Raw genomic sequence first — 27,446 nt, 5'->3', positions numbered from 1 at the left:
CTTTAAAGGGGTGCGCCCAAGATAAATAAAATCTATGCTGTATCGATAAATCATTGGGGTGTAACTGATGGATTTCTCTCCATCATGCAAAGAATGAGGCCGCCATGAAGAAATGGCTGCACATGTGCTGTCTTACCCATCAAATGGAGTTTGTCTGGAGAAATATTACCATTAAACTCCCCACAATGCTTGATAGAGCATTAATTAATATGTGGGCACAAACTTTTCTTTCTGCTCATAGGCCATAAATTGCAAAAAAATAGTAGTTTATTGCAATCTGCAAATTACTTTGTAAGTGCTGAGAGATTGACTCCAAGCCTGGCAAGTGCTTCGGTTCTCACTGGTAAATGCTGCCCAAAGCCTCCCCATTGGCCTCCATTGAGCTCCACAGCAGGCTGAGTGCTGCGCATGTGCCGAGCCTGAGCAAAAGGCGCATACACAACATTTCAGTAAGGGTGCGGGCAGACGAGCGCATAAACGGCGCGTTTTTGCGACCAAACGTATATACGTGACCATCTGAGGCAATGGTTTCGAATGTATTCGTTCACATGGGCGATTTTACGGCGCGTAAAAACGGCAATTCGAAAAAAAACGGAACATATGCGACCGAAATACGCGCCAACGCATATTCGATCGCCGAAAAGACCGTTTGCAAAGTAGGAACAAACGAAAATACGCTTTCTAGCTCTGGTCGTGATCGGTGAAAAACGATCGCTCGGGCGATTATACGTTGCGCTCGTGCGAACGTAAATACGCCTACGCTCGTCTGCCCGCACCCTAAAGCTGACATTGTTGTCAATAAGGCTGCCTTGTCAATCAACACCAAGGAGGAGGTGTTGGGCAGTTTTTACCAGATAGACCCAGGGCACTTGCCAGGGACTGCCTTGTGACCACCTTCGGGACATCTGCATAGTAATTTGCCAGTTGCAATGAACTACTTTTCCTCTGCAATCAAAGCTCTATGAGTGGAAAGAAAGTTATTTGCCTGTGTGTCTGTAAATGCCCTAGCATACACTGTGAGACCTTTAGTAGGCATATTTCTCCTGACAGACTTCCTTTAAAGGGCCACTCCAGTGAAAAAACAATTTTTTCATCCCTGCACTCCTCACCTGATTGCCTGTCACACTTCAGATATCTATTGCAGTTACTTCCATGCAGTGCAGCCCCCTGTCTAATACTTAGTAGCCACCATTTAATTTGTAGATTTCTCCCTGCTTTCTCTTTAGCTATCCTGTGCTATCAATCCCATGATGCATCAGCACATCATTACATGACTAGCCAGAGGCTGTACCATCTCTACCTGCTGAGAGGACACTGCCATAATCACATAAATAAGCTAAATATTCACCTAAATAAATTAAAGAACATAGAAATACAGTCAATAGGATGAGCTGTGATCTCCTTCATTAAAACTGTGTGACGGGAGCGTCTAATCATCAGCAATAACAAGAATCGTTCAGTCTTTCACATTCGCTGTATAAGTGACTGAGAGGGACTGAACGATTGCTGATTAAACCAAATGATAGGCAAACAAGCCAACAATGATTTTTATGCCTAAATAAAATGGTCGAACGGAAATCGAAAGATTTTCATTTGTCGTTCAGTCGTTGGCTCGCGTTTGACCGAACGTTCACTTTCATTCGTTTGAACGCTAATCGTTCCGTCTCATTATAGCTCTCTTGGTGTGTTCAATTGGTGACTGCACATGCATGAAAAGGTTGATGGAACACATTTATTTGCAGGATTGGTGGGGGTCCCATTAGTCATACCATAACCAACTGATTTAAAGATATAAATGACTGTCACAAGAAAAGCCCTTTGGTGCATTTTATGTGGAGTCAGATATGAATTTTTAATACTAATGTAGAATTCCAGATACTAAATGAACCAATATTGCTACAATTAGATAAACTTACTGTAGCATATTATGGGTGCCACCTATACAATGATTATGGCCCACCGGAAGCATGCCACTTCATCATGCCTTGCCCCGCAGACTACAGCATCGACATGCTCATACTGTTATCTATTGTTATAGGAGATTGAATATAAATGTGTATGAACAGGCTGGGGCACGCTTCATTGCATTCAGTTTACTCTATGGCTACTGGGGGTAACATTCATAAAGTATCAGTACAATGCTCTTCCCTGTGGCAGCATCTCAGCAGCCAATAGAGAAAGTCCCATAGGGTTCACAATGTTATTTCGGATGTGTTCTTCATGTGTACAACGCGTCTGCGCAAAATATGCTTTATACAAGCACATGAACATTTCCAAGGATATCCACATCCTGTCTCGCCATCCCTGATACTCATCAGGACTACGTACAGATATCAGAGTGGACTCCCAGCAGGAAGAGATCCGCTGAAATGTCATTAATGGGACTTGATGGAATTTCACTATAAAAGGTTGGAACAAATGTTTTAACTCTTAAAAGGGAGTCTGTCAGCTTGAATATGTTGTCCAAACTGCAGGCATGATGTTATAGAGCTGGAGGAGCTGAGCAGATTGTATATAGTTTTCGGGGAAATAGTCCGTACGACTTGTATTTTATTCATTTATATCTCTGCACATTCTGAGCTGAGTGGTCCAATGGGCGGTCCTACCAGTGATTGACAGCTACCCTTGTAAGTACAGTCAGACACAGAGAGCTGTCAATCACTGGTAGGACCGCCCATTGGACTGTTCAGCCCATAATGTGCAGAGATATAACTGAATAAAATATAAGTTATACTGAATCTTACCCCTAAAGCTACATACAATCTGCTCACTCCTCCTACAGCTTAGACAGCATGTTCGAGCCAACAGACTCCCTTTAAATATAGAAAGAATAACTAATTTTAAAGGGTTATTCCCATCTTGCAAAGTGATGACACGTCTAGAATATGCCAACACATTACAGTTGGTGGAGCACTAACCTGTTGGACCCTTGCAGATCTACAGAATGAAGGGAAGGCAACACTTGTATAGCGCTGCATGCTCTTGGCATAGACTGAGTCCTCTTCACGGTGCTTCCCTGAACAGTGGCACCCCAGCCACTTGCTGTGCAGGGAACTGCAACACAGTCCTGTAACAGTGAACAGGGCTGGCTGTGGTTTTCTGCATAGACGAGTCGTCAGGAGCGCTGCTCTGCAGGGAAGACATAGGAAAGCGTGCTGCACCAACCTAGTGCTACATCTCCTTCATTCTCAGGAACAGTGTGGGTCCACAAGGTTGGACCCCTACTAATTGTCTAGTAATTGCATATCCTAGCAACATGCTATCACTTTACAATATGACAAAAACCCTCTAAAGTAAGTCAGCCATATCATTTTTGCTATGTGAACCAAATGTAGTGTAAAATGTGTCACCTGTCACTAGTTATAATGGTACCTTTATTTCAGATTAGTTGCTGCGGTCCTGAGATATCTCTTCTCTCAATGAGGCTACCATTTTAAATAATAAAGAAGTCATCCAGTGGCAGAAAAATTCATTAAAACCAGGATTTATTTCATCAGGTTAAAAGCCAGCAAACAGTTCACATTGGAGACCAATTCATCTGACGCGTTTCAGATGGAACATTCTTATGCCCCTTTTACATGGGCCAAGATTATCACGGTTCTCGTTTGCCCAAGTGGACTCGTGCAGCCTGATTAAAATGTTGCGAGACAATCGCCCCGTGTAAAAGGCCCTTAATATTCATGCCCTTTGGAATACGGGTTTGTAATAAAAAGATCCAGAATAGCTCTCGATTTAGAAGCTTACATTCATGATCTCCGGCCCTCGGGGGTTCCGTTACTTTCTCAATAACTTTAACCCCTTGAGTGGCGGGTTTCCTACCACCTTGTCGTGCCCACCAGGGCAGGTTTTTTAAAATGGTCTAATCATTGAATTTCAACTAATTTTGCAGTTGCGTCTCAAGAGCCATAACTTTTTCATTTTTCCATTGACATGGCCATATAAGGGCTTGTTTTTTGCGGGACAAGTTGTGATTTTTTTAAACAGGAGGGAGGAAAAAAAGAAATGGGGAAAAAAGAAAAAAAGGGGCCATGTCATTAAGGGGTTAAATAATGTATTAACTTCCTTCTCTGGGTCATTACGATGCATGGATACCACATGTGTGATTGTATTTTTGATTTTTTACAAAGTAAAGGGAGACAAGTGTTTTTATTATTTTTTTTATAATTTTTTAACTTTTTTTTTCTTAATTATTTTTATTTTTATTTATTTTTATTTTTTTGTCCCTTTAGGGAACTTCCACAGGAACCCATCAGGACCCCGTGATCACATTCCGGGGGTCTGATGGTGACAGCCCTTTACATGCTGCAGTGACAGCCCTTTACATGCTGCAGTCACATAGACTGCCGCATGTAAAGGGTTAACACAGCAGAGATCAGAGGTTTTCTCTGATCTCTGCTGTAAGAGCTGGTACCTAGCTGTCCTTTCACAGCCAAGCACCAGCTCTCCCTGCCACACAGACCATCGGCTTGCTTCTGACAAGCCGATGGTCTCTATGGCAACCTGTAAACAAAGCAGGAGATTGCCGACATATCGGCAATATCTTCTGCTGGTTTTTCAAAGCCCTTGCTTTGTTCTCTGTGGGACAGTGCAGGCAGAGCACACTGTCACAGCTTGTGGCATTGTGCTCTGCAGCTCCCATAGTGATACATAGCCCGGAAATCTTCCGGGCTAGCTCACTATCGGCAGTGGAGCTCATCCCGGAAAATTTCCGGGCGTGCCACTCAAGGGGTTAAATGAGAAAGACTCCCAGCTGCCGGGACACTGCAGATATATTTAATGCATGACGGTTGATAACATCAGAGAGATGCCTACGGGGAGGAGATTACAGACAAACTTTTGTCGAAACGCGTCAGCTGAATTGGTCTCCATGTGAACTGTTTGCTGGCTTTTAACCTGATGAAATGAACTCCTGGTTTTAAAGAATTTTCCTGCTATCTTTGCAATTTTGTGGTGCTTTGCCCTGGGAACACCCGTATATGGCGTACTAGAACATATCTGGGCACTGGCTACGCACAGGTGAGTTGGCTGAAGCTTTACTTGTGGATACTATTTTAAACAGGTTCCATCACAGATCTGGCAGAAAATACCGGAAGAAAAGGCACTTTTTCATCCGGTGAAACGCCGGATGTCTGGGCGGAAACTGAATTATTAATTATAATGGGGTCCATTCGGCGCTGTTCAGTTCTGTCATAAAACGGACCCATTTAGCCAGGGGATTCCCCTTTCCGGCTTCCCCAACAGAGCAGAAAAACTGAATTCCTGCCGCGGATGGGAAAGCAGCCTAAAACACATAAAAAATGTATCACATGAGCTGCCTATACATATTAGATGCCCATCGACTGAACCTGCCGATTTGGTGGAATTGGCCTCCCAACTCTCTCTGATGGCATATGTCGGAGGAGATAAGGATAGGGCAGTTGGGTTTCAACAGCCTAATCCTTTTGTTTTCAGGATGTCTGGCAGCTGCTTTTTAACCCCCATTGAGAATACATGCACACTTGGCCGAATCGGGTGTGTATGGGGGGAATCAGGAGACAGTCATGGGTCGATAGGTATCTCATGTATGTCCAGCCTTAAGGTGCACATAGGTAGACATCCAAGTATTAGAAAGATAAAAGGGAGACATTTCTCATCACACAAGACTTTCCACTTCTGTACCAATACATTATACTCATAAATCCTATTCACTGCCATGTACTTATTATATTAACCCCTTAGTGACGGAGCTTTTTTGCTTTTTTCCATTTTTGTTTTTTCCTTCTCCCTTTTAAAAAATCGTAGCTCCTTAATTTATCCATCGACGTCGCTGTATGTGGGCTTGTTTTTTGCGGGATGAGTTGTATTTTTCAATGGCACTATTTATTGTACCATATAATTTACTGAAAAACTTTTTAAAAATTCTTAGCGGAGAGAAATGGAAAAAAACGACATTCCACCATCTTTCGGTGCGTCCTGTTTCTACAGCACACAAATTGCAATAAAAACGACCTGATATTTTTATTCTATGGGTCAGTACGATTGCTACGATACCAAATTGTATAGTATTTTTTTTTGCTGTAGTACTTTAAATTTTTTTTTTAAGATATTTAATTTTTTTCAATTATTTTCTGCGGTCATTTTGTGCGCGCAATACCTTTTTTATTTTTTCGTCGACGTAGTTGAGCAAGGGCTCATTTTTTGCGGGATGTCCTGAACTTTCCGATAGTATTTCCGCAATCATTTATTGCGTTTTTTCTGGGAGACAGGGTAACTAAAAAAGTGTATTTCTGGCGTTCTTTATTTTTTTTTTCAGATGACGTTCACCGTGCAGGAAAAATAATGTGTTACTTTGATAGATCTGACTTTTACGGATGTGGCGATATCAAATACATATTTTTATTTTATGATTTTGATTTTTTTAATAATGGATATGGCAAAAGGGGGGTGATTTAAACTTTTAGAACTTTTTTTTTTTAACAATTAAAAAAACTTTATTATTTTTTTTACATTACTTTGAAGTCCCCCTGGGGGACTTTAACATGCGATGCTTTGATCGCTCCTGCAGTATGACGTAATGCTATAGCATTACGTCATACTGCTTTTTTACAGGCAGTCTTTCAAGCCACCCTGTGTGGATGGCTTGATAGGCAGTCTGCTAAGGCAGCCCTGGGGCCATTCATTAGGCCCCCGGCTGCCATGACACCTGCACGGATCCCCCGATCTCACCGCGGGGGGGGGGGGGGCGCTGTCAGAATTGACAGCGGCATTTAAAGGGTTAATAGCCGCGATCGGCCGAACGGCCGAGCGCAGCTATTGCCCGTGGGTGTCAGCTGTAATAAACAGCTGATGCCCGCGCTGTATGGAGGGAGATAGCGCCGCTACCTCCCTCCATACATGTCCTGCAACAGCAGGACGTAGTTTTACGATAGGGCCGTCACTAAGGGGTTAAGAACTGGAAGCAGTGGATGGCAGAAGGTGGGCCAGAAGGAAGGCGATACAGTATAGATTGTAAATAAGGCTCTGTGGCATCTAGTATGATCTAATTAGGAGGATATGAGGGTTCACTGATCAAGAAGTCTAATATGTAGCTTCAAGATTAATCAGTGCTAATGTTATAACGCCATACTGCTCATCTCACCTTGGGGTCGGATCTTAATTTAACTCATTTAAATTTATGTTGAATTACAATAACGCTGAGATTAAGGTCTTATTTTTTTCTAATCATAAAATGTCATTTACATCTTTCCCTGTAGAATCAATTTAAAGCAAAATCTTAAACAATTTTGTACATTTCCACCTAGGTTTCCTGGACACGGCTGTATTACAGCTCAGTAGAACTTCAGAATTATACAAACCGGCAATATGGCACTGGTACAAGTCTACGGTGCCATATTTCGTACTGGGGTTTTTTCTGTCAATCTGCCAAATTTTTATGGAAGAGGACTACTAACCACATAAACCAGTTCCATATAAATTGTATGAATGCTTTTTAACACAATTTGCATTTATATACCATTTTACCAAAAATAATTGGACACTCGAACAAGAATCAGAAGTAGCATTTATTTAGATATGCCAATACTTAGTGGGGCTCCTTTGGCCATGATGACATCAGATACTCTCCAGGCCATACTTTCTACTAATGTCTCATACACTTCCGTTACTATTTCCCTCCATTCATCCTGCAAAGAAATTGGACACTGCTCATATTTCCTGACCCGGCGTTCCAGTTCATCCTAAAGATCTTCAGTAGGGTTCAAGATCAGGACTTTGTGCAGCCAGACTTTGTGAATATTCATATCCTCAAACGAAAGCAGTTCATGGTTTTTGCCCCTACAACCAACGGATGTAGACCATGGCAAGTAAAACATCCCCAGACCATAACAGAACCTCCACCGTACATAACTGTTGGCACAACACACTTAGGCAAAAGGTGTTTCCCTAGACGACCTCCACACCCAGGTATTCACATCTGATCTGAAGATGGAGTACTGCGATTCCTTTTTCCATAGAACAATCTTCCATCACTTAACTGTCCACTGAAGAAGCTCCTTGCACTATTGAAGATGGGCCGATGCATCTTGTCTGAGAGAACTCACCAGGTTTGTGCGATGAATGGAGGGAAATACCAGCTGAAGTGTATCAGAAATTAGTAGAAAGTATGCCATGGAGTGTATCCAATATCATTAGGGCCAAATGAGACCCCACTAAGTATTAACATATGTAAATAAATACTGTACTGCTTTGGATTCTTGCTCAGTTGTTCAATTACTTTTAGTAGGAAAGTGTAGTCCCAGGGACCTATACCATTTGTCCGTAGTACTTGGGAAACTTGCATTTAAGGAACCAGAATAAAATAATGGCTGGGGTATGTTACATGACCAAAGAAGCTACATTTTACTAATTCTGAAATGAGAAGCCCCAGAAGGACAGGAGTGCAGGAAGGAGAAACAGGATAACCTGACACCACTCCAAATATGTCATTCAGTAAATTTGGAGGAGCAGGGTGACTATAGCACCGACAACAGTCCTGTAAACCATCCTGGTCCTGAGAACGAAAGAGGAAGGAAAACTGGTTTTCTCACAATGTGACAAAGACCACATACTGGTTGAAACGTTGTTCCATGCTGGATGAATTAAAGCGTTTGTTTTTGAAATAATTTCCCTGGATGCTGCTTCATCTTCACTATACATTGGTTTTCTCACAATGTGCATTCATCACCTATTCTGTGGGTAGATGATAAATGTCTAATCACTGGGGCCTCTACTGATCACTAAAATGTGGATTCTAAGCGCCCCTTCCTCCATGACCACAGTTAGAAGAACTTTAAATGGACTGGTGGTTGAGCATGTGCAGTGCTGCTCCATTGGTGGCCTAGGGGACTGATGGAGAAAGCAGAGTACAGCTGCACACTCGACTACGGCTCTATTCAAACTCCTTCCCACTGTGGTCATATAGGCTTGGGAGCTTCGTTCTAGTGATCGGTGGAGGTCCAAATGGTGGACCCCCAGCAACTAGACATTAATCACCCATCCAGAAGATAGCTGTTAAGTGTCCATTGTGAGGTAAACCCTTTTAAAAGTTTTAATGGAGGGAAACTAGGGTACTTTTACAAAGGCCAATAGTTGCCTAAATGATCGCTCAAAAGGCAATTACCATTGACTGTTGTCCATGTAAACATGGGACCCAACAGGGCAAGAGAATGAGAATTACTCACTTTTTGGAGCTACTTTCTTTTTAGCTCACCTAAAAACCAAGCAGCTGTTTGCCGTGTAAAGGCATCTATGAATGGCGGTGGGCGGCTGGAAGAGATCTCTGGCGCACTCCACCTCCATTCAGTGAGCAATAATCAAAATGCTTGTGTACCTACTGGGGCGACTGGCAGGCGCTTAGTCATCCCTTGTAAAAGGACCCTTGTATGCCATCTATTAGTAATTAAAGGGGTTGTCCGAGTTGTACCATCTTGGTACAATGCCTTCCCTATTGTGTAATCTAAAAAAGTGTCATATGCTCACCTCTTCCCACTGTGATTGATAGCTTAGCTTTGTTATTGGTTACAGCCCTTGTAACACCCCGTAAACCAGGGTGAACTGTGACTGTAAGAAGCAGGGGGTCCGAGAGTCGTCGTGAGACATGGCGGGAGATGTGAGTATGCCACAATTTGCAATGTTACACAATGGGAAAGGAGATGTACCGAGATGATACAACTCAGACGACCCCTTTAATCAAATCACAGTAGCCCGTCTCTACACAATAGGAGGAGAAATTTGGAGGACTGGGCTAATATTCTTGACTTTTTATCATGCCTCCATTAAAACAGTATTTCCTGAAGATTTGATACGTTTTATCGAGCTGCCATCGTGTATACTCTGTGTACTGTACATTTCTATAATTACTGTTAATTACTTTTAGGCATGTGTGTGCTTTTGATGTCAAAATAACTTACCCAATATAAAACATCAGTCCAGCCCTCCATAGTAATACACTGGAACACAGTTAACATTGCGAAGGCGAAGTTATCGAAATTGGTTATCCCCCCGTTAGGCCCAGGCCACCCGCTCCTACATTCTGAACCATTTACAGTACAAACGCGTCCGTTCCCTGAGAACGCACAGGGCGCAGGCTCATCTTCAGCTAGCAAATCTGTGGAGTGAAAGACATAAGATGAATGACAAGCCAGTATCCATAATCATTTATGCATGTTCATATATGGCAAACCATCAATCACTAAATCACTCTGCCCAGAGTACACATGGAGGAAGGAAATGCAAGTTATACCGAATCTTTTCCCATAAAACTAGAATGAATGCCACTTTATTAGAGACACCGGCCTTTCACGATTGGAGCTCGCTGTATGGAAATTAGATCCATGAGTGCAGCATAAAATCAAATGAGCAAGTCATCCGAAGATCAGTTTTAGCGCAAATCCACATTAGATGGGAAAATACAGTAATCTGAGTGACTTACAACGAGAACTGGTCATCGATGGTAGACTAACCGGCCAGGATTTAATAGATGGGCAAACTTCTAGGTTTTCTCGTGTGACGTTGTGAAGAGTATACCGAGTTGTTCTGACAAACAGGCGGTGCACAGTCAAAGAAATTGCAGTAGAATGTTACGCTGGTGCTCCAACTAACATGTGTGAACACACAACTGGTCGTTCCTTAGCATGGATGGACAAGAACAGTAGACAACCAGTTCCACAGCCATTGCTGATCATCACCTTTGTGCCTCATAAACTACATTTACGGGATCGGGGAGCGGTGTCCCTATCCTGCACTGTATCCCCGCGAAGTTGGCACGCACTCACAGAGTGACTCTTTTCAGACACTTCTGTGAGCGCACTCTCTATGCGAGAACATACGCAAAGAGCCATCTGAAAAGAATCTTGGTGGTAATGACAGGTTCCCTTTAAGTGAAACAGAAAGACATGACTACAGTGAAAAAAAGCACAAAAATTGTATCATTGAGATATGAAAAAATATCAACTAGTCAGATGAATCCAGATTTCCGTTGCACCACGCTGATGAGAAGGATAGAATTTAGTGCAAGCAGCATAAACCGATGAACCTTTCCTGCCAGGTGACAACAGTTCAGACAGCTGGAGGTGCAGTAATGGTTTGGGGAAGGTTTCCTTGGCATACTCTAGATACCAATGAACGGACACCATTTTAAATTGCTATTGTTCTGAAAGCCAAAGGAGGCCCAACGAGCTCTTGGATGGATGTCTCCAATAAAGTGGCCATTCAGTGTGTATATCAATCTGTCCAGCTCCTCGTCTTCTATAACATGGATTCTGAGTGAAGATATATTTATATTTTTTTTTAACGTTTTTTGCCCGAATGGGAATTGTCAGGTCGCACTCATTCCGGACCGGTTGTGAGTGGTGGTTTGTTTAATACCACTTTAAAAAGTGGCAAGTTGGGCAGACTCAACTATTTACCTCTGATCCAATTATTCAATGTCAGCATATAATTCTAATAATCTACAATCAAAAGGATTTTCCTCCTCAGTAAATCTCTCTGAAATTCTCGGTCAACTATGACAAAACCGCCAGCGACTAAGAATAATTTATTACGGTTGTCTGATACATTTTCTTCTATCCAAAACAATCACCACAGATTTGATGATTCTCCCTCTGGCTGGATAGTTCAGATTATCACTACGTCTCTCTGAATGTGTTTTATAGGTTTCTTTTAACTTACCAGCGCCAAAGAGAAAACAGGATTTGTGCATTTTCCCGACAAAAAGCTCTAGTCCAATAATAGCATAAATAATAATAACAAACAAGACCAAAAGGGCGATGTGCAGCAGGGGAACCATGGCTTTAATGATGGAGTTCAGGACAACTTGTAAACCTGGAAAGACAAAAGGGTTGTACTTACATTCATGTTGAGTCTTTGGCATTATGTGCATGCAGTATTCTTCAGGCAGCGGCCAAGATTGAATTATTTTTGGCCCCAGTGCAAAGACTTATCTGTCCCCTTCACATACCCAGTGATGTTGTGCGCCATGTATATAACCTACATACAGAAAATCATATACAAGGCAATGTATGGAGTATGTATATGTCGAGGGGTAGAGATTTTGTTTTTCAAGTACATTGTGGGTTTTTGTGATTTTTTAAATTATATTATGCTGATTTGGAGGACTATGGCTTTAAGAGGAGGTGGGAATGAGGAGCGAGTCTCTGAGCAGGAAAGCTAGCAGAAATCAGAGTCCATGCAGCTATGCTGTAGTGAAAGGAGCAGGGGATACTCTCTTGGGTGCATAACCACCCTACGGGCACAGTCTTCCCGGCAGGGATAGGATGCAACTAGAGCAAGCTTCTGAGATATAGGTCTCCTCATTCTCCTTCTTCCTGCTCAAACACATCGGTTTGTTTCCCGAGATGTGGGCAGAGGCCTTAGTACCAAAACCACTAACACGGACTCCCTGTGCTGATTTGACCGGGGAATGGGAATTGCTACAGTGGAACTGTTTATACTGTTTATTAAAAGTTGCTACAAACAAACATGTCAGCTCCTGAGCCATACTGTAATCCATGGATTCCCAGTGCCAAGGCCACTAACTGAGCCTACTCCTGGACCTGGCCATGTCCTGACCGGAGCCAGGACACAAGTCCCAACTAGCACCCATGCCTACTTATGAGGACAAGGGCTCAATGGCTTGCCTAAAGGACCTCCTAGTCCCAGAACGGTTTACTACACCTTAGACTGACCCCAAGTTATTCTTGGAAAACTGTGGAAGCCCCGAGCCCGATACCCATGCCTTTTCACAAGTATACTATAAAAAGGGCACAACTATAGGAATTGTAGGTCCCCGTGAAGGCCAGTGCTTAGTCACCTGCTAGATAGACTGTCTGCACTAACTGTGTGCGACCTGAGCCATTTGCAAACAATATAGCAAGCACAGGGTGTCGTCACGATGGCTACACCTGGTGTCATGAGGCAAGGACAGATGAAGAGGATGGCAGCAGATGATAGGAGTTTGCTTTGTGGCAGGTTATGTTGGGGGGCAAGCTGAAGTTTCTACCAGGGCCAATGAGCTTTACAACTATGCGTCTGACTATGAAAATATAAAATGTATAAAAAAAAGTACTAATTTACACTGTAAGTATTGTGCTTACTTATGGCATCACTAGATTTGTGTGGCATGGGGCCTATAGCACCTCTAGAGGTGGGGGCCTGGTTGCAACGTCTACAAGTACACCACTGTTTCATGGAAGACTACTGTTCAATACATAGACTCAAAATACCAGTTATTGTTATATAAGTGGCACCGTATATCATATTATCATATATTATAGAAGAGGTTATGTATAAATAACTATTCCCATATATCCCGAGAACAAAAATGGTGTGGCACTGGAAGCATACAAGATCAGAAAAAAGTGATCCAAACAAGAATAGATAGGTGTGGGCTATAGAAGCAAAAGTAAATACGTGCCCCTAGTCCAAGCCCCATGTGTATTGCCGCACTGCAGGCAGCTTTGTCAGGGGACTTAGTAATTAGCACTCTGATATTGCTTTATCTCCTTATGGGACTTTCTGCTATGTTTTGTTCTATATCTAGTGTGTTATTTATGGAGCTGCCGGCATGTTATGTGTACTCTTATGCCTTTAGTGACCGATTATCTCGTACTGATGGCGTGTATTATGTTTCAAGTATTGTTAATTGTTGGTCCAGCAGAAGTGCCATTTTTTGTATAATTATAATATCTATAGTTTATTATTTTATGTTGCTTTTCCTTTGGATGTAATTGTGTTTTTTGTTGACTCAATGTTAAAACTCACAACAGAGAGATGTTTCAGATATATAGAAGGGCATGCCGACATGGAGAGGGATGTGGGGAACGCTACTGTATGTACAGCACCTGGGAACTTATATTTAACAGATGTGTAAAAAGTGTCATCATAGTATCATTCCCACTGAAAATGTGCCACTTGCAAGATTTCTTATAAAGGCCCCTAAAGGCATTCTCTTTTTCCAGTGCCAAATTAACTCCTTCGTGGCCAGCCTGTTTTGTGCCTTAAGGGTTAAGTGATTTTCATTGTCGCATTGCAACAGCCATAGCTTGTTGACATAGCCACGTGAGTTGTATATGTTAATTGCACCACTCTGGGGTACATATAAAATGTGTTGTGTAACTTTTGGGAAGGAGATGGTAAAAAAAAGTCCAGAAATCCTTGGTTTGTTTTAACAGCTCTCTGCCTCTCTCCTCCACTCTGGTGTTTGCAATGGGAGGAGGAGGAGCTAAGCTCCGCTTGGTCCCGTCCCGCTAACACACATGCGCCTTCAGCCAATCACAGCCATTCAATGATGTCATTGAATGGCTGTGATTGGCTGACGGCGTGTGTTAGCCAATCACAGTATTAGCTTTCTGGAGGCGGGGATTTCAAGCCCCGCATTCAGAAAGCAATGCTCTGCCGGGGACCAGGAGGGAGCGACAGCCTGCAGCAGCACCGCAGAACGCCGGGGGAGGTGAGTAATGATTTTTTTTTTGACACTTTCTTTTTTTTTGTATTGCCGGCGTATAAGACGACCCCGGCCTTCAGAGCAGATTTTTGGGGGTTCAAAAGTCATCTGATACGCCGGTATATACGGTATTTTTTTTTTAAACTGGATTTTTTTCTGTTAATTACAGTCTACTGAACTTTTTTTAGACTATTTTTTTAATCCCTGAAGGGAATTTGAAGATGCAATTGTTCAGTCATTAGGTGAGTACACTGCATTACTTATGTACTGCGTTCTACTAAGCCTATGATAGCAACCTACTAGACTCTGCAGGAGGTGGCGTCCAATAGACTTAGTTACATGACAGACATGAAGGCCTTTATCAGCCTTATGGATGCCATTGGAACCCATTAGTACCTTACCATCCCATTGTTGGGCGCCAAGGGGTGACAGAAAGAGCCTTCACCCACTGGCATTTGCTTACATGCTACAGTAGCTATTGATTGTGGCATGTAAGAACGTTGCCCGGCCTGCTCTGCCTACATTTCGCCAGCTCTGTGAGCCATTCCAACAATACTCGTTGCTGTGTAACAACACAGCAGCCAACATCACTGGGACCATAAGGGTACTTTTACACAGACCCACTACTGGCCAAACAAATTACTCAAATTAGTAATTTTGACCGATAGCCGTTCCATGAATAAGCGAGACCTAACCAGGTACTGAGGGAGAAACTGCTCATTGGTCGCAAGTCGCTTCATTTCAGCGCACTGAAACAAAGCGATTGATGAGCGACTTCTTGCTCAATATAAACAGGCAGTCTTTCATCTTTGAAAAACTGCCTGTTCACTGTTAATGGAGGTAGGCGGCCAGAAGAGATCTCCAGCAGGCTCCCCCTCCATTCAGTGAACAGCTGTCGCTCCTGTGTGAAAGCATAAGACGATAGTGCCCAACAGTATTCCCATGCAAAAGCAGCCTGAGCTGCCGTCCAGCCTCAATGACTGATCTCCTATTAAGACTGCAGTTTACTATATACTGTGATATGTATAAGCTGCAGAAGCCAGACAGTGTAATATTTTAATGAAACACTATTCTAAAAATAATTGTCAGCCCAAAATACATGCATTTAAGTGAAAAAGCTGCCCCCCCCAAAAGAGTGTGTAGCCTTTAAGAACCCCATCCATCCCAAAAAGGCTTTACTGTCCAAAGACAATTCACCAAGAATACCCAAACCGCTATCGCAGCCACCATTAAGGCTAAATACCCGAACGTTTCCCAAACGCTCCTGCTTAGCCTGAACTGCATTCTACCCTGTGAAAGAGACACTTTGGCCCGAGCTTTTGTAATCTCATTCACCATAATCAAGCTAATGTATCCACTACCGTTACAATAAATGGGCAGAATATGCAACCTATAGATATATTCAAGGGAGCCAGACAGATGCCCTTTTCCACCCCTACTTTTTAACCTCTCGCTAGATCCCCTACTGCACCATTTCCAAGCACCAATCTTACAAGTAAGACGTAACCCATACCATACCAACATCTCAGTGACAGCTTTTGCGGATGACGTCCTATTGATTGTCAAAGCCCAACTGTTTTGCCAATGAACCAATCACAGCCATTCAAGGAGCGCTGGCTCTGATTGGCTAAGTGTCAGCCAATCACAACCAGAGCTTCCAGGAAGTGAGGATTTTTTAATCCCTGGCCAGAAGATATGAAAAACAGTGCCAGGGACCGAGGAGAAGCTGCAGCAGAAGCCCGGACAGCGCTTCTAAGGTGATGTATACTTATTTTTTTGTGCAGCTAGGGCATATTTTTGGGGTAGTGCTTATATTTTGGGCCCCCCTCCCCCCAAAAAACCTTGCTTGTGGTGCTACAAAGTCGACTTTGTATCACTACAAGATCGTGGTATCACCGCGAGAAACCGCAGCAATGCGATATCGCTGTGATTTAATGGTGACGATGCCATGTTGCCCGTGTGAACAAGGCCTTAAAATAACATCTTTGTATATAGATCCTACACCCATCCCCCTATATTATTTTTTTCCTATCGTCTTTCTTCTCCCTCCTTCCCTCTCCTCCACCTCCTCCTAAAGAGTTTTCCTTTATTAAGATGCAACAAGATATGCTATAAACGTTTGTTGTAAACTAGAATTGAATCCTCAGAATTAGACATATCTATCATAATGCTTGAAAATGACTCCTAAGGATCTAGTATCCTATTGTACCTCTATCACTGTATACTATACATCTACGCCATACCCTACTTATCAAAAAAGTTAATAAAAACATTTTGAATAAGAACCCCATCCAGGGGTAGTGCTAAAAAAATCGTGTGATTGAGCGCATGATGTGGATTATCTAATCTGCAGAATCTCAATTTTCACCATGGATTTCGCCCTTTGGGATAGGTAGGGTGATATTTGCACCAAAATCTGCACGTAACACATGGATTTTGGGTCGGATTTGCTGCAAAATCTGCAACAGAAAAGGCTTAATTTCTTTTGGAATATTGTCGACTGACAGAATGATCGAACAGATGAAAAACACGTATGTATCTGTTTTTAAGACCCTGATAAATAAACCTGTACTAACAGATGTGTATAGCAGTAGAGGGGGCAGCAGCACTTGTGGAGAGCTCCACGATGATATAGGGAGTCTTATATAGGCCATGCTATGCATCCTGGGAAAAAACATGCAAATAAGTGATGGAATTATCCTCCACAGCGCCACCTATTGGAATAGTGGCTACCCTATGAGTAACTATCCAACCTATTAACAGCTCTTGCAATATGAATAGAGATATGATCCAAGCCAGAATATCCATGAGGGGTTAGTGGCCCTCAATCTCACCTATAGCAACAGGTCCATGGCGTTTAGGACATGTAAAGTCCCTTCACTGGCTGCACGTAAACAAGGAGCTAATGCAAATCCCCCTTCTACCTATACACTGTATGGAGCTCAGTCCCATCCAGCAGCCACATAATCTCATCACATGACCGCTTTATTCAATCTGGCATTATACCTGTACATATGGTATAAGCAAACAAGCAATCGCAATTTAAGTCCCCTTTGGGTACAAAAACGGAAAACTAAGTGAAAAAAGCTTTTAATAGTGTAGAAAATCTAAAAGGTTTTTTAATTTGTAATAAGAAAATAGAAACAAAATAAAAAATTTTTTATTCTCTGCAGGACGCATGTTTTTACGTCCTCAGAGAATAAAGGCCACGTCGGCAGGACGTAAAAATACTATGGGCTGGTCGTTAAGGGGTTAAATACCCCCAAAATAAGACAGTGTCCTATATTAATTTTTGCTCCCAAAGATTATCACATGGAATAATCCCCTTCCCGCTCCAGGGCGTAAGTTTACGTCCTGGCACCGGGGTACTTCCCGCAACAGGGCGTAAACTTACGTCCTGGGGATAGCGCGAGATCACTTATGATCTCGCGCTATCCCGCAGCGGAAGCCGACTGTCAGTCATAGTCGGCCTCCCGCTGCAACAGTGGGGGTGCATCGGAGATGCGCCCCCCCCGCTGTTAACCTCTTCCCTGCCGCGATCTATGTATAACATCGCGAGAGCCCGGCCGGTTGCCATGGCAACAGGACACCAGACACTGGCGTCCTGTAGTGCCATAGCCCGTGATCGCTGTAGCCCCGCCATGCCTTATCACAGCAATCATAAGTGCTGTGCTGCAAGTCCTTCAGAGAGACCCAAATAGTGTAAGAAAAAGATTTAAAAAATGAATAAAAAATAAAAATGTAAAAAAAAGTTTGAAAAAACCCTTTTTTTCTGCTTTTTCTTATATTAGCATAAAAAAGTTTTTAAAAACCCTTTTTTTCTGCTTTTTCTTATATTAGCATAAAAAAAGTTTAAAGAAATTAAAACCCCACATATTTGGTATTGTCACATCCGTAACGACGCGCACAATAAGCTGCACATGCGTTTGACTGTGCACGGAAAAAAGTCTTAAAAAAACGCTAAAAAGCTGAGGCAAAATGCTAGTTTTTAGCATTTTGCCTCCCTAAAAACGCAATAATAAAAAAAGCCGTATGTACCCCAAAATGGTACCAATAAAAACTACAGCTCGTCTCGCCAAAAATAAGCCCTCATAGAGCTCCGTACATAAAAAAATTTAAAAAAGTTACAGGACTTTGAATGCAGCGATTTAGAAGGAAAAAAAGATTTCCCAAAAAAGGGTTTTTATTGCAGAAAAGTGGAAAAAATTTTAAAAAATGTAAGAATTTTGGTATCGTTGTAATCGTACCGACCCGCAGAAATAATGGGTTGTATCATTTATGCTGCATGATTAACGCTGTAAAAAAAAAAAAAATAATAATAATCTATGGCAGATTTGATGCGTTTTCTCTCCCTGCTATCATAAAAAAAATAATAAAAGTTTTACAATATACCGTATATACCGGCGTATAAGACGACTTTTGAACCCCGAAAAATCTGCTCTGAAGTCGGGGGTCGTCTTATGCGCCGGTAATACCAAAAAAAAAGTGTAAAAAAAAAAATCATTACTCACCTCCCCCGGCGTTCTATCGCGCTCCGGCAGGATGTCGCTCGCTCCTCGTCCCCGGCGCAGCATTGCTTTCTGAATGCGGGGCTTGGAATCCCCGCCTCCAGAAAGCTAATACACAGGCCGTCAGCCAGTTACAGCCATTCAATGACAGCATTGAATGGCTGTGATTGGCTGAAGGCGCACGTGGCTTCAGCCAATCACACCCATTCAATGATGTCATTGAATAGTGTGATTGGCTGAAGCCACGTGCGCCTTCAGCCAATCACAGCCATTCAATGCTGTCATTGAATGGCTGTAACTGGCTGACGGCGTGTGTATTAGCTTTCTGGAGGCGGGGATTCCAAGCCCCGCATTCAGAAAGCAATGCTGCGCCGGGGACGAGGAGCGAGCGACATCCTGCCGGAGCGCGACAGAACGCTGGGGGAGGTGAGTAATGATTTTTTTTTTTTACACTATATTACCGGCGTATAAGGTGAAAGTTGGGGGGGTCGTCTTATACGCCCCGTCGCCTTATACGCCGGTATATACGGTAGTCAATGTGCCACCGATAAAAACTACAGTTCGCCACGCAAAAAACAAGCCCTAATACGGCCGCATCGACGGAAAAATAAAAAAGTTATGACTTTTGAGAAATAGAAAAGAAAGCCCAAAATAGGCCATGTCCTTAAAGGGGTTGTCCCGCGGCAGCAAGTGGGGTTATACACTTCTGTATGGCCATAATAATACACTTTGTAATGTACATTGTGCATTAATTATGAGCCATACAGAAGTTATAAAAAGTTTTATACTTACCTGCTCCGTTGCTGGCATCCTCGTTCCCATGGAGCCGACTAATTTTCGCCCTCCGATGGCCAAATTAGCCGCGCTTGTGCAGTCCGGGTCTTCTGCTCTCTTCAATGGAGCCGCTCGTGCAGAATGCCGTCTCCGTGTAGCTCCGCCCCGTCACGTGCCGATTCCAGCCAATCAGGAGGCTGGAATCGGCAATGGACCGCACAGAAGAGCTGCGGTCCACGGAGGGAGCAGACCCCGGCGGCCATCTTCAGCAGGTAAGTATGAAGACGCCGGACCGCCGGGATTCAGGTAAGCGCTGAGCGGTTTGTTTTTTTAACCCCTGCATCGGGGTTGTCTCGCGCCGAACGGGGGGGGGGGGGGGGGGGGGGGGGGTTTAAAAAAAAAAAAAAAACCGTTTCGGCGCGGGACATCCCCTTTAAGGGGTTAATACAGAGACATGAGAACCTCCAGACATGTTTTGGCTGTGAAAAAGGCTGGTTTACAGCTGAAACATGTCTGGCACTTTGGAGGTTGCCATGTTTCTGTTTTAAACGTAACGTTATTAAAGAAGATTACCCCACGTGAAGCCGATTTTTATTGAAACTTTTTTTTGCACATTGCTTGCCCTGTTGAAGCTATTATCTTAAAGGGGTTGTCCCGCTTACCTGAATCCCCGCGCTCCGGTGACTTCTTACTTACCTGATGAAGATGGCCGCGGGGATCTTCTCACTCGGTGGACCGCAGGGCTTCTGTGCGGTCCATTGCCGATTCCAGCCTCCTGATTGGCTGGAATCGGCACGTGACGGGGCGGAGCTACACGGAGCTACACGGTGCCCCATTCAGAAAAGAAGAAGACCCGGACTGCGCAAGCGCGGCTAATTTGGCCATTAGACGGCAAAAATTAGTCGGCTCCATGGAAACGAGGACGCTAGCAACGGAGCAGGTAAGTGAAAAACTTCTTATAACTTCTGTATGGCTCATAATTAATGCACAATGTACATTACAAAGTGCATTAATATGGCCAAACAGAAGTGTATAGACCCACTTGCTGCCGCGGGACAACCCCTTTAAGTCTGAGCTCCATGGAGGATCTGCATCAGGCAGCTGGAGGTCCAGTTTGAGAAGGTGAGCCAAACAAACGTTCTTTTTCTATTTGATTCATAGTATAACAAATACATCACCCAGTCTTCTGTTACCTTCCCTAACACTATAGCACTATAACTTAAGGACCTTTTACATGCAAAGATAATCACTCAAACTGACGAAAGATTGAACGAAATTCAAGCGAGCTGACGATATTTTTGAATAACAAATTAATTGCTGTAATCATCTGTGTTTTCCTCTACTAGTTGTTTGCTCAGCTGGGTTTGTGTTTTAGGCGATTGTTATTGCATAAACACTTCGCCCAACTGAGCAAACATCTGGCAGACACATTCCATTGTTCTCCTCATGGCTCCTTGAGGCTGAGTAAACATTGCATTTATTGAATATGCAAAGCAAAACAAAGACATAGCTTAACCGGGGGCGTGGCCTAACTGAGCACCAAGATGGCCACTTGATCTTGGAGCTCCGTGATCCTTCTCCCATTAAAGCAACCTAAAGCAACAAAGGAAGCATTTCACATACCTAACTACGATCCTCGGATCCTCTCCACTAACCGAACCACTGAAGCAGATCTGCCCGACAGCTGGCAAGGCGTTCAGAGGACTTTGTCTCTCCACGTGCTGCCGGACTTCCCGCCGCGCCTGAGATTCCCCCGGACAGCCCGCTCAGCCGGAGTGGACTGGAGCCTCCTGTAGCCCACTAAACATTCTAAAGCGGTCTGAGGACGCTTGGAGGACTTACCGCTGGTGCCGCCGAGTGGAGAAAGACGAGGTGAGAACGCTACACCCGCTCGCGGTCTGCTGCGGTCCGCCGGCGCGCCTGACGTCACCAGCGGTCTCTCTCCCCCGTCGGAGGCGAGTGAGGAGCCTAGCTCAGCAGTGCGTCCCGTGCCTCCGCCCGGCGCTGTCCCGGAGGGTACAACTGTGCTCCCTGCTGTGCCGGAGACAGGGGAGGGGTGTGCCTCATCTGAAGACTCTGCACCGCCGGCCGCTGGCGCTCCGAGGGTCCCGCCAGGAGCCCTGCGGTGCCGGAGGGAGGCGAAGTGACTTCCGCATATATAAGACCTGCATTACCGGTGGCTGACATCCCGAAAGCTCCTAACGATCTTACTACCGTGCCGGAGCTGGGCGAAGTGCCTGCCACTCGCATATAACCCATGCCTGCATCGGAGACTCCTAGCCAGCACCCCACTTTGCCAGGGATAGAGGGGAAGCCTGCCGCATCGGAAAAACCCCCACCGCTGACTAACAGCATATTGGAGAGCCAGTCTGACTTCCCCAACTTGGCAGAAAACGGAGGTGAGAGAACAGAGGCTATTAACCCCTTGTTGTCCACAAGTGATAAAGTGAGCTCACTCAAGCTGTGTCTTGATGTCCCGACGCAAAACCTCCAGAGCTCATGCGGGGCGATTGGAGGAGTTCTTTGCCGCGCGGAGCGGCGGCCCGTGAGAAGCGTCAACTGTGACTCCGGCGCTGATGTGCTCTTTGCATGAAGAAGGAGAATCTCCAACCTCCCGCTCTTCTTCACCTCGAGACTTATCACCCGACCGTGCGGGCGATCCCGAGGTAAGCAAGACACACAGACACCCGGGAAATGAGACCTCTCTGATACCACAGTCATCAAAAGAGAGACCCCCCGACAGACAGGCACACGGAGCTCACAAAATGGCGCCGGCTCCACACAGTAGAAGTCCACTCTATGTCTCCCCTTCTGCTACCCCTCTTAAGCAGCGCCCAAAACTAACAGGAGATCAGGAAGAAAGAACAAATATGCCTCCTGTAAATGACTATCTCTACAATGCTTACAAAAGAACAGCCAGCAACAGAAGCCTTTATAAAAGAGATGGTAGTTGCCCTAAGGGACTCCTTACAGTCTAACTTTGATCTTCTATCCTCTACATTGAAAACAAGCCTAACGGAGTTTGATGAAAGGGTTACCCACACAGAAAACAAAATGGGAGAGCTCACGTACTCACACAACGACCTCATCGACTCCCACTACGCTCTAGCAGAAGAGGTAGAATTGCTCAAAACTAAGTTGGCAGACGCGGAAGACAGAAACCGCCGCAATAATATTAAATTTAGAGGAATACCGGAATCTGTATCTCCATCAGAAATCACCAAATATCTACAACAACTAATACAAGCTCTGCTACCTGACGCTTCGCCTATAGATCTGATAATAGACAGAGCCCACAGACTGCCTAAGCCCAAATTTATTCCGGATACAGCACCAAGAGATATATTAGCACGTATTCATTTTTTCCATATCAAAGAAGCGGTTATGCAAGCGGCCCGAAAACTTAATCAACTACCAGCGCCATACTCTAATATCCACCTATATATGGACTTATCGCAAGTCACTCTACAAGCTAGAAAGAAATTCTCAACTGTAACCAGCACACTTCGACGAGAAAAATTCCATACAAATGGGGCTTCCCCCCGAAATTGATAATCCAAAGAGAAGGCGTAAACCATACCCTTTTGAAACCAGAAGATGCGGCTGTCCTCCTGAAATCGTGGAATATTCAACTTCTTAAAATTGCAACTACACTTCCCTTCAGGAAAACCAGAGAAGTAGAGAGGAACCGAACTTCACGCAACCCAAACCGCTGAAACGACGAAAGCACTTGCTGACAGCGATGAGAGTCTGGGAGAAGGCTCTACCTAAGTGAACTTTCCACCCCCCACAGATGAACAAGACCAAAATCTGTAAGGACTTGTTTCTTTACTTCTTTCTTGTAACACATATGCCAATGTTATTGCATAAGTTGATGCATGTTATTTTTGTCCCCACTGTTTTGAGAAGACACGTACTGTATTCCATGCCGTATGCCAGCAAAACAAGTATTCTGCGTGGCGCTTGAGCTTCTCTCCATTAATGCTAATGGGCTGAACTCCCCATTTAAACGCTCATCCTTATGGAGGGAGGCTCTGTCCAACCATGCGGACATACTTTGTGTCCAAGAGACCCACTTTGTTTCCTCAGCTTCCCCAAAAATCTCGCACAAAAAATACCCTAATATCTATATGGCCTGCGCACCCACTAAAAAAGCAGGTGTATTAATCGCCTTTAGAGACACTGTGTCCTTAGAAGTTTCACATTTAGAACTTGATCCTAAAGGGAGATATATAATCCTATCTGGAAAATTAAACTCCACTCCCTTCACAATTTTAAATGTTTACGCACCCAATAATGCTCAAATTCGCTTCTTAAACAAAACCGTAAAGAAGCTGAGGAGGCAGGGGGTGGGCAGAATGATTTTATGCGGTGATTTCAATATTACTCCGATAGACTAATAGACTCATCATCACACCCAATCAGGAACGCTCCTTCCCTGCAGCCCTGGATCCAAAAAGAGGCACTTTACGATACATTTCGGTGCTTGAACGCCTCCGCCAGGGAGTACACGTTCTATTCCCCCCATCACAAAACCTTCTCGAGAATAGACTTGATTCTCGTGGACAGATGGTCTTTATCATATGTCACTGAGGCAAAAATCAACCAAGCAATCTGGTCAGATCATGCCTCAATCTCTGCCACGTTCCAATGGAATGGATGCAGAGTGGGACCAAGAACCTGGAGAAATAATATTTTTCTGATGAGAGACCCCCAAAACTCCAAAGACATAGCGAAAGCCTTAGAAAAATTTTTCCAAATTAACGCAACCCCAGACATATCACTGCTATCTGTTTGGAATGCCCACAAGGCGTTTATCAGGGGAATCCTCATTAAAATGAGTGCCAAACAAAAAAGAGAAAAAACAACACAAGTTAACGAAACCCTCTCACAAATCTCGCTAGCTGAACAATGTATCCGTGACCACCCCACAAATGAGGCCCATGAAAAACTTTTTACACTTAGACAAAAACTACGCAAGCTTCTTATGGAAAACTACGATAAAGCAATAAGAACTTCCCGCATAAATTACTATGCCTCAATAAACAAACCATCCAGAATAATGGCAAACTTAGTTAAAAAGAAAACCCAAAAGGCCAAAATCCCATTTGTATATAGTTTGGACGACCAAAAAGAGAAAATCTCCCACCCAAAACAGATAGCCGAAATTTTTCGACTATATTATGCAAAACTTTACAACCTTAAAGATGACATATCCACCCCCCAACCGACTCCCCAAAAAATTGCATCCTTCCTCCGAGACCTCAACCTCCCTACTCTCTCTAAAGATCAAATAGACCAACTAAACAAACCTATAACAATAGCAGAAACATCTGAAGCAATCCCAATGTTAAAGTCTCAAAAATCCCCAGGCCCGGATGGATATTCAAATGAATATTATAAACAATTCTCAACCCACCTTGTGCCTCACATGGTCCCTGCCTTTAACTCAGCAATATTACATAGCAAACTCCCAGAAGAGATGCTGGAAGCCACAGTTGTCACCATACCTAAACCGGGCAAAGACCCCACGTCACCCGCTAATTTTCGACCAATCTCACTTCTAAACTCTGACATGAAGATATACGCAAAAATAATAGCCCACAGATTGCTTAAGATCCTCCCCGAGCTAATACACTCCGACCAAGTCGGATTTACCAAAGGAAGACAAGCCCCTGACGGCACCCGAAGAGTATTAAATCTCCTTAATAAAATAGACTCCTCCCATTCCCCATCTTTACTGTTAGCCTTAGACGCCGAAAAGGCCTTTGATAGACTCCATTGGGGCTATCTCTTCAAAGTCCTCGAAAAATTCGGATTTACAGGTCATATAATACAAGCAATTAAAGCCTTATATTCGACCCCCAAAGCCAGAATTTTAATTGACGGTACACTGTCTGACCCCTTTGATATTACAAATGGCACCCGTCAAGGGTGTCCACTATCCCCACTAATTTTTACACTAATGATGGAACCCCTTGCAGAGCATATCAGGATAAACCCTCACATCCATGGCATACATACAAAAACCCGACAACATAAAATAAATTTATTTGCAGATGATGTGCTGCTAACATTAACAAAACCTACAACTTCTCTACGTGCAGCATACTCGATTCTATCTCAATTCTCAAAGGCCTCTTTCTATAAGCTAAATATTGCCAAATCACAGATCCTAAGCATCCATGTAGATGAAAAATTAAAATCGGAATTACAGCGAGAATTCCCATTCCAGTGGCAGCCCAAAAGTATTCCCTACCTGGGGATACAACTCTGCTTTCCCCTGAAGGAACCAGCATCTATAAACTACCTTTCCATTTTGAAATCCATTCAAGGCGACCTGGACAATTTTAAAAAACAACAGACCACCTGGCTGGGACGAATCGTACTTTATAAGATGATGATTCTCCCAAAGCTCATGTATTATTTCAGAACTCTGCCTATCCCTACCCCAAGAGTGGTAATCCAAAAACTTCAAAAACAACTGGCCAACTACATTTGGGATAATAAACCGCCAAGAGTCTCCCTATCAACCCTAGCTCTCCACAACTTACAAGGAGGGGCTGGCCTTCCAAACCTCAGTGCATACAGAAATGCTATTATTTTAAACCAATCATTAGCATGGCTAGCGAGATCAACAACGATCAGTTGGCCAAGCTTAGAAGCAGAAGAGATTAGCCCTAAACCCTTAAACTCCTTGGTATATGCAAACATCCTCGCCACCTCCTCCCCCAAATTACGTTCAAGGGTAAATCTTCCTCCCTTACCTCTAGCCATGTCGGCAACATTACAAGCATGGAGTGAATTAATTATATCTTCAGATAAAGCAAAATCCTTAAGCTTGAAAAAGATCCCTATTGACTGTTTGGGGTATTTCATCGCAGACCTCCAGATGCTTCCATGGATCAAAAAGGGAATAAAACACATCTCAGATCTATATATCAGAAGCGCTATAAAACCCTTTGGATCCTTAGTGAAAGAATTCAATATACCTGAGGAGGATGCACTCAAATACCTCCAAATTAGGTCATTCCTCCAAACCTACCAAGTACAAAATATAGTCGTACCCTGGGTGATTTTCAGAGGCCTTGAAGGAATCTGGCAAACAAAAACTTCAAAAACCAGATTCTTCTACGACCACTTAGCGGGAAACTTAAAAACAGGAAAGAAATGCCATCTCTTGAGTTGGGAGAAAGATCTGGGAACCGAAATATCAATCGAAGACTGGACAGACGCCTTTAAATGGGCAAATAGAGCTACCAGGGGTGCAAACATGCTGGAAACACACATAAAACTAATAACAAGATGGTACTTTACACCACTTAAACTTAAGACCCTTCGCCTATCTAGAGAGGCATTATGCTGGAGAGACTGCAGGGAAGAAGGCTCTCTTCTACATATATTCTGGCTATGCCCCCGGATTTCCTCCTTCTGGAGAGATGTCTTTATTCTCCTCAAAAATACAACAAAGTTAAATATACCAAAACTCCCAGGTACAGCTCTCCTGCTCTTAAAATTAACACACCTAAGCACCCCAGTCCGGCAATTGGTGGCCCATATTCTCTTAGCAGCAAAACTGCTTATAGCAAGACGATGGAGGTCAAAGGAAGTGCCAGCAATCAAAGACCTAATCCACTTGGTTTCTGAACACAGCATTTTTGAAAGAGTTCTAGCCCTTAGAAATAATACCATAGAAAAGTATGATT

The 27,446-nt window shown here is 43.6% G+C and overlaps 1 protein-coding gene across 1 annotated transcript in view; it reads right to left on the bottom strand.

Annotated features, from left to right (window-relative positions):
- CACNA1D (calcium voltage-gated channel subunit alpha1 D) overlaps nt 1–27,446 on the bottom strand; it is a 369,112-nt gene that overhangs the window by 185,124 nt on the left and 156,542 nt on the right. Inside the window, exons 6-7 of the mRNA XM_066596532.1 lie at nt 11,686–11,838; nt 9,927–10,123 (exon numbers count right to left, since the gene is read on the bottom strand). Coding sequence (XP_066452629.1) covers nt 9,927–10,123; nt 11,686–11,838 — 350 coding nt within the window. The remainder of the gene's footprint in view (nt 1–9,926; nt 10,124–11,685; nt 11,839–27,446) is intronic.

The sequence above is a fragment of the Eleutherodactylus coqui genome, chromosome 3 (genome assembly GCF_035609145.1).
Source record: "Eleutherodactylus coqui strain aEleCoq1 chromosome 3, aEleCoq1.hap1, whole genome shotgun sequence".
NCBI classification, from domain to species: Eukaryota; Metazoa; Chordata; class Amphibia; order Anura; family Eleutherodactylidae; genus Eleutherodactylus; species Eleutherodactylus coqui.
The sequence above is the reverse complement of the archived record's forward strand: the minus strand, read 5'-3'. Positions and strand labels throughout refer to the sequence as shown.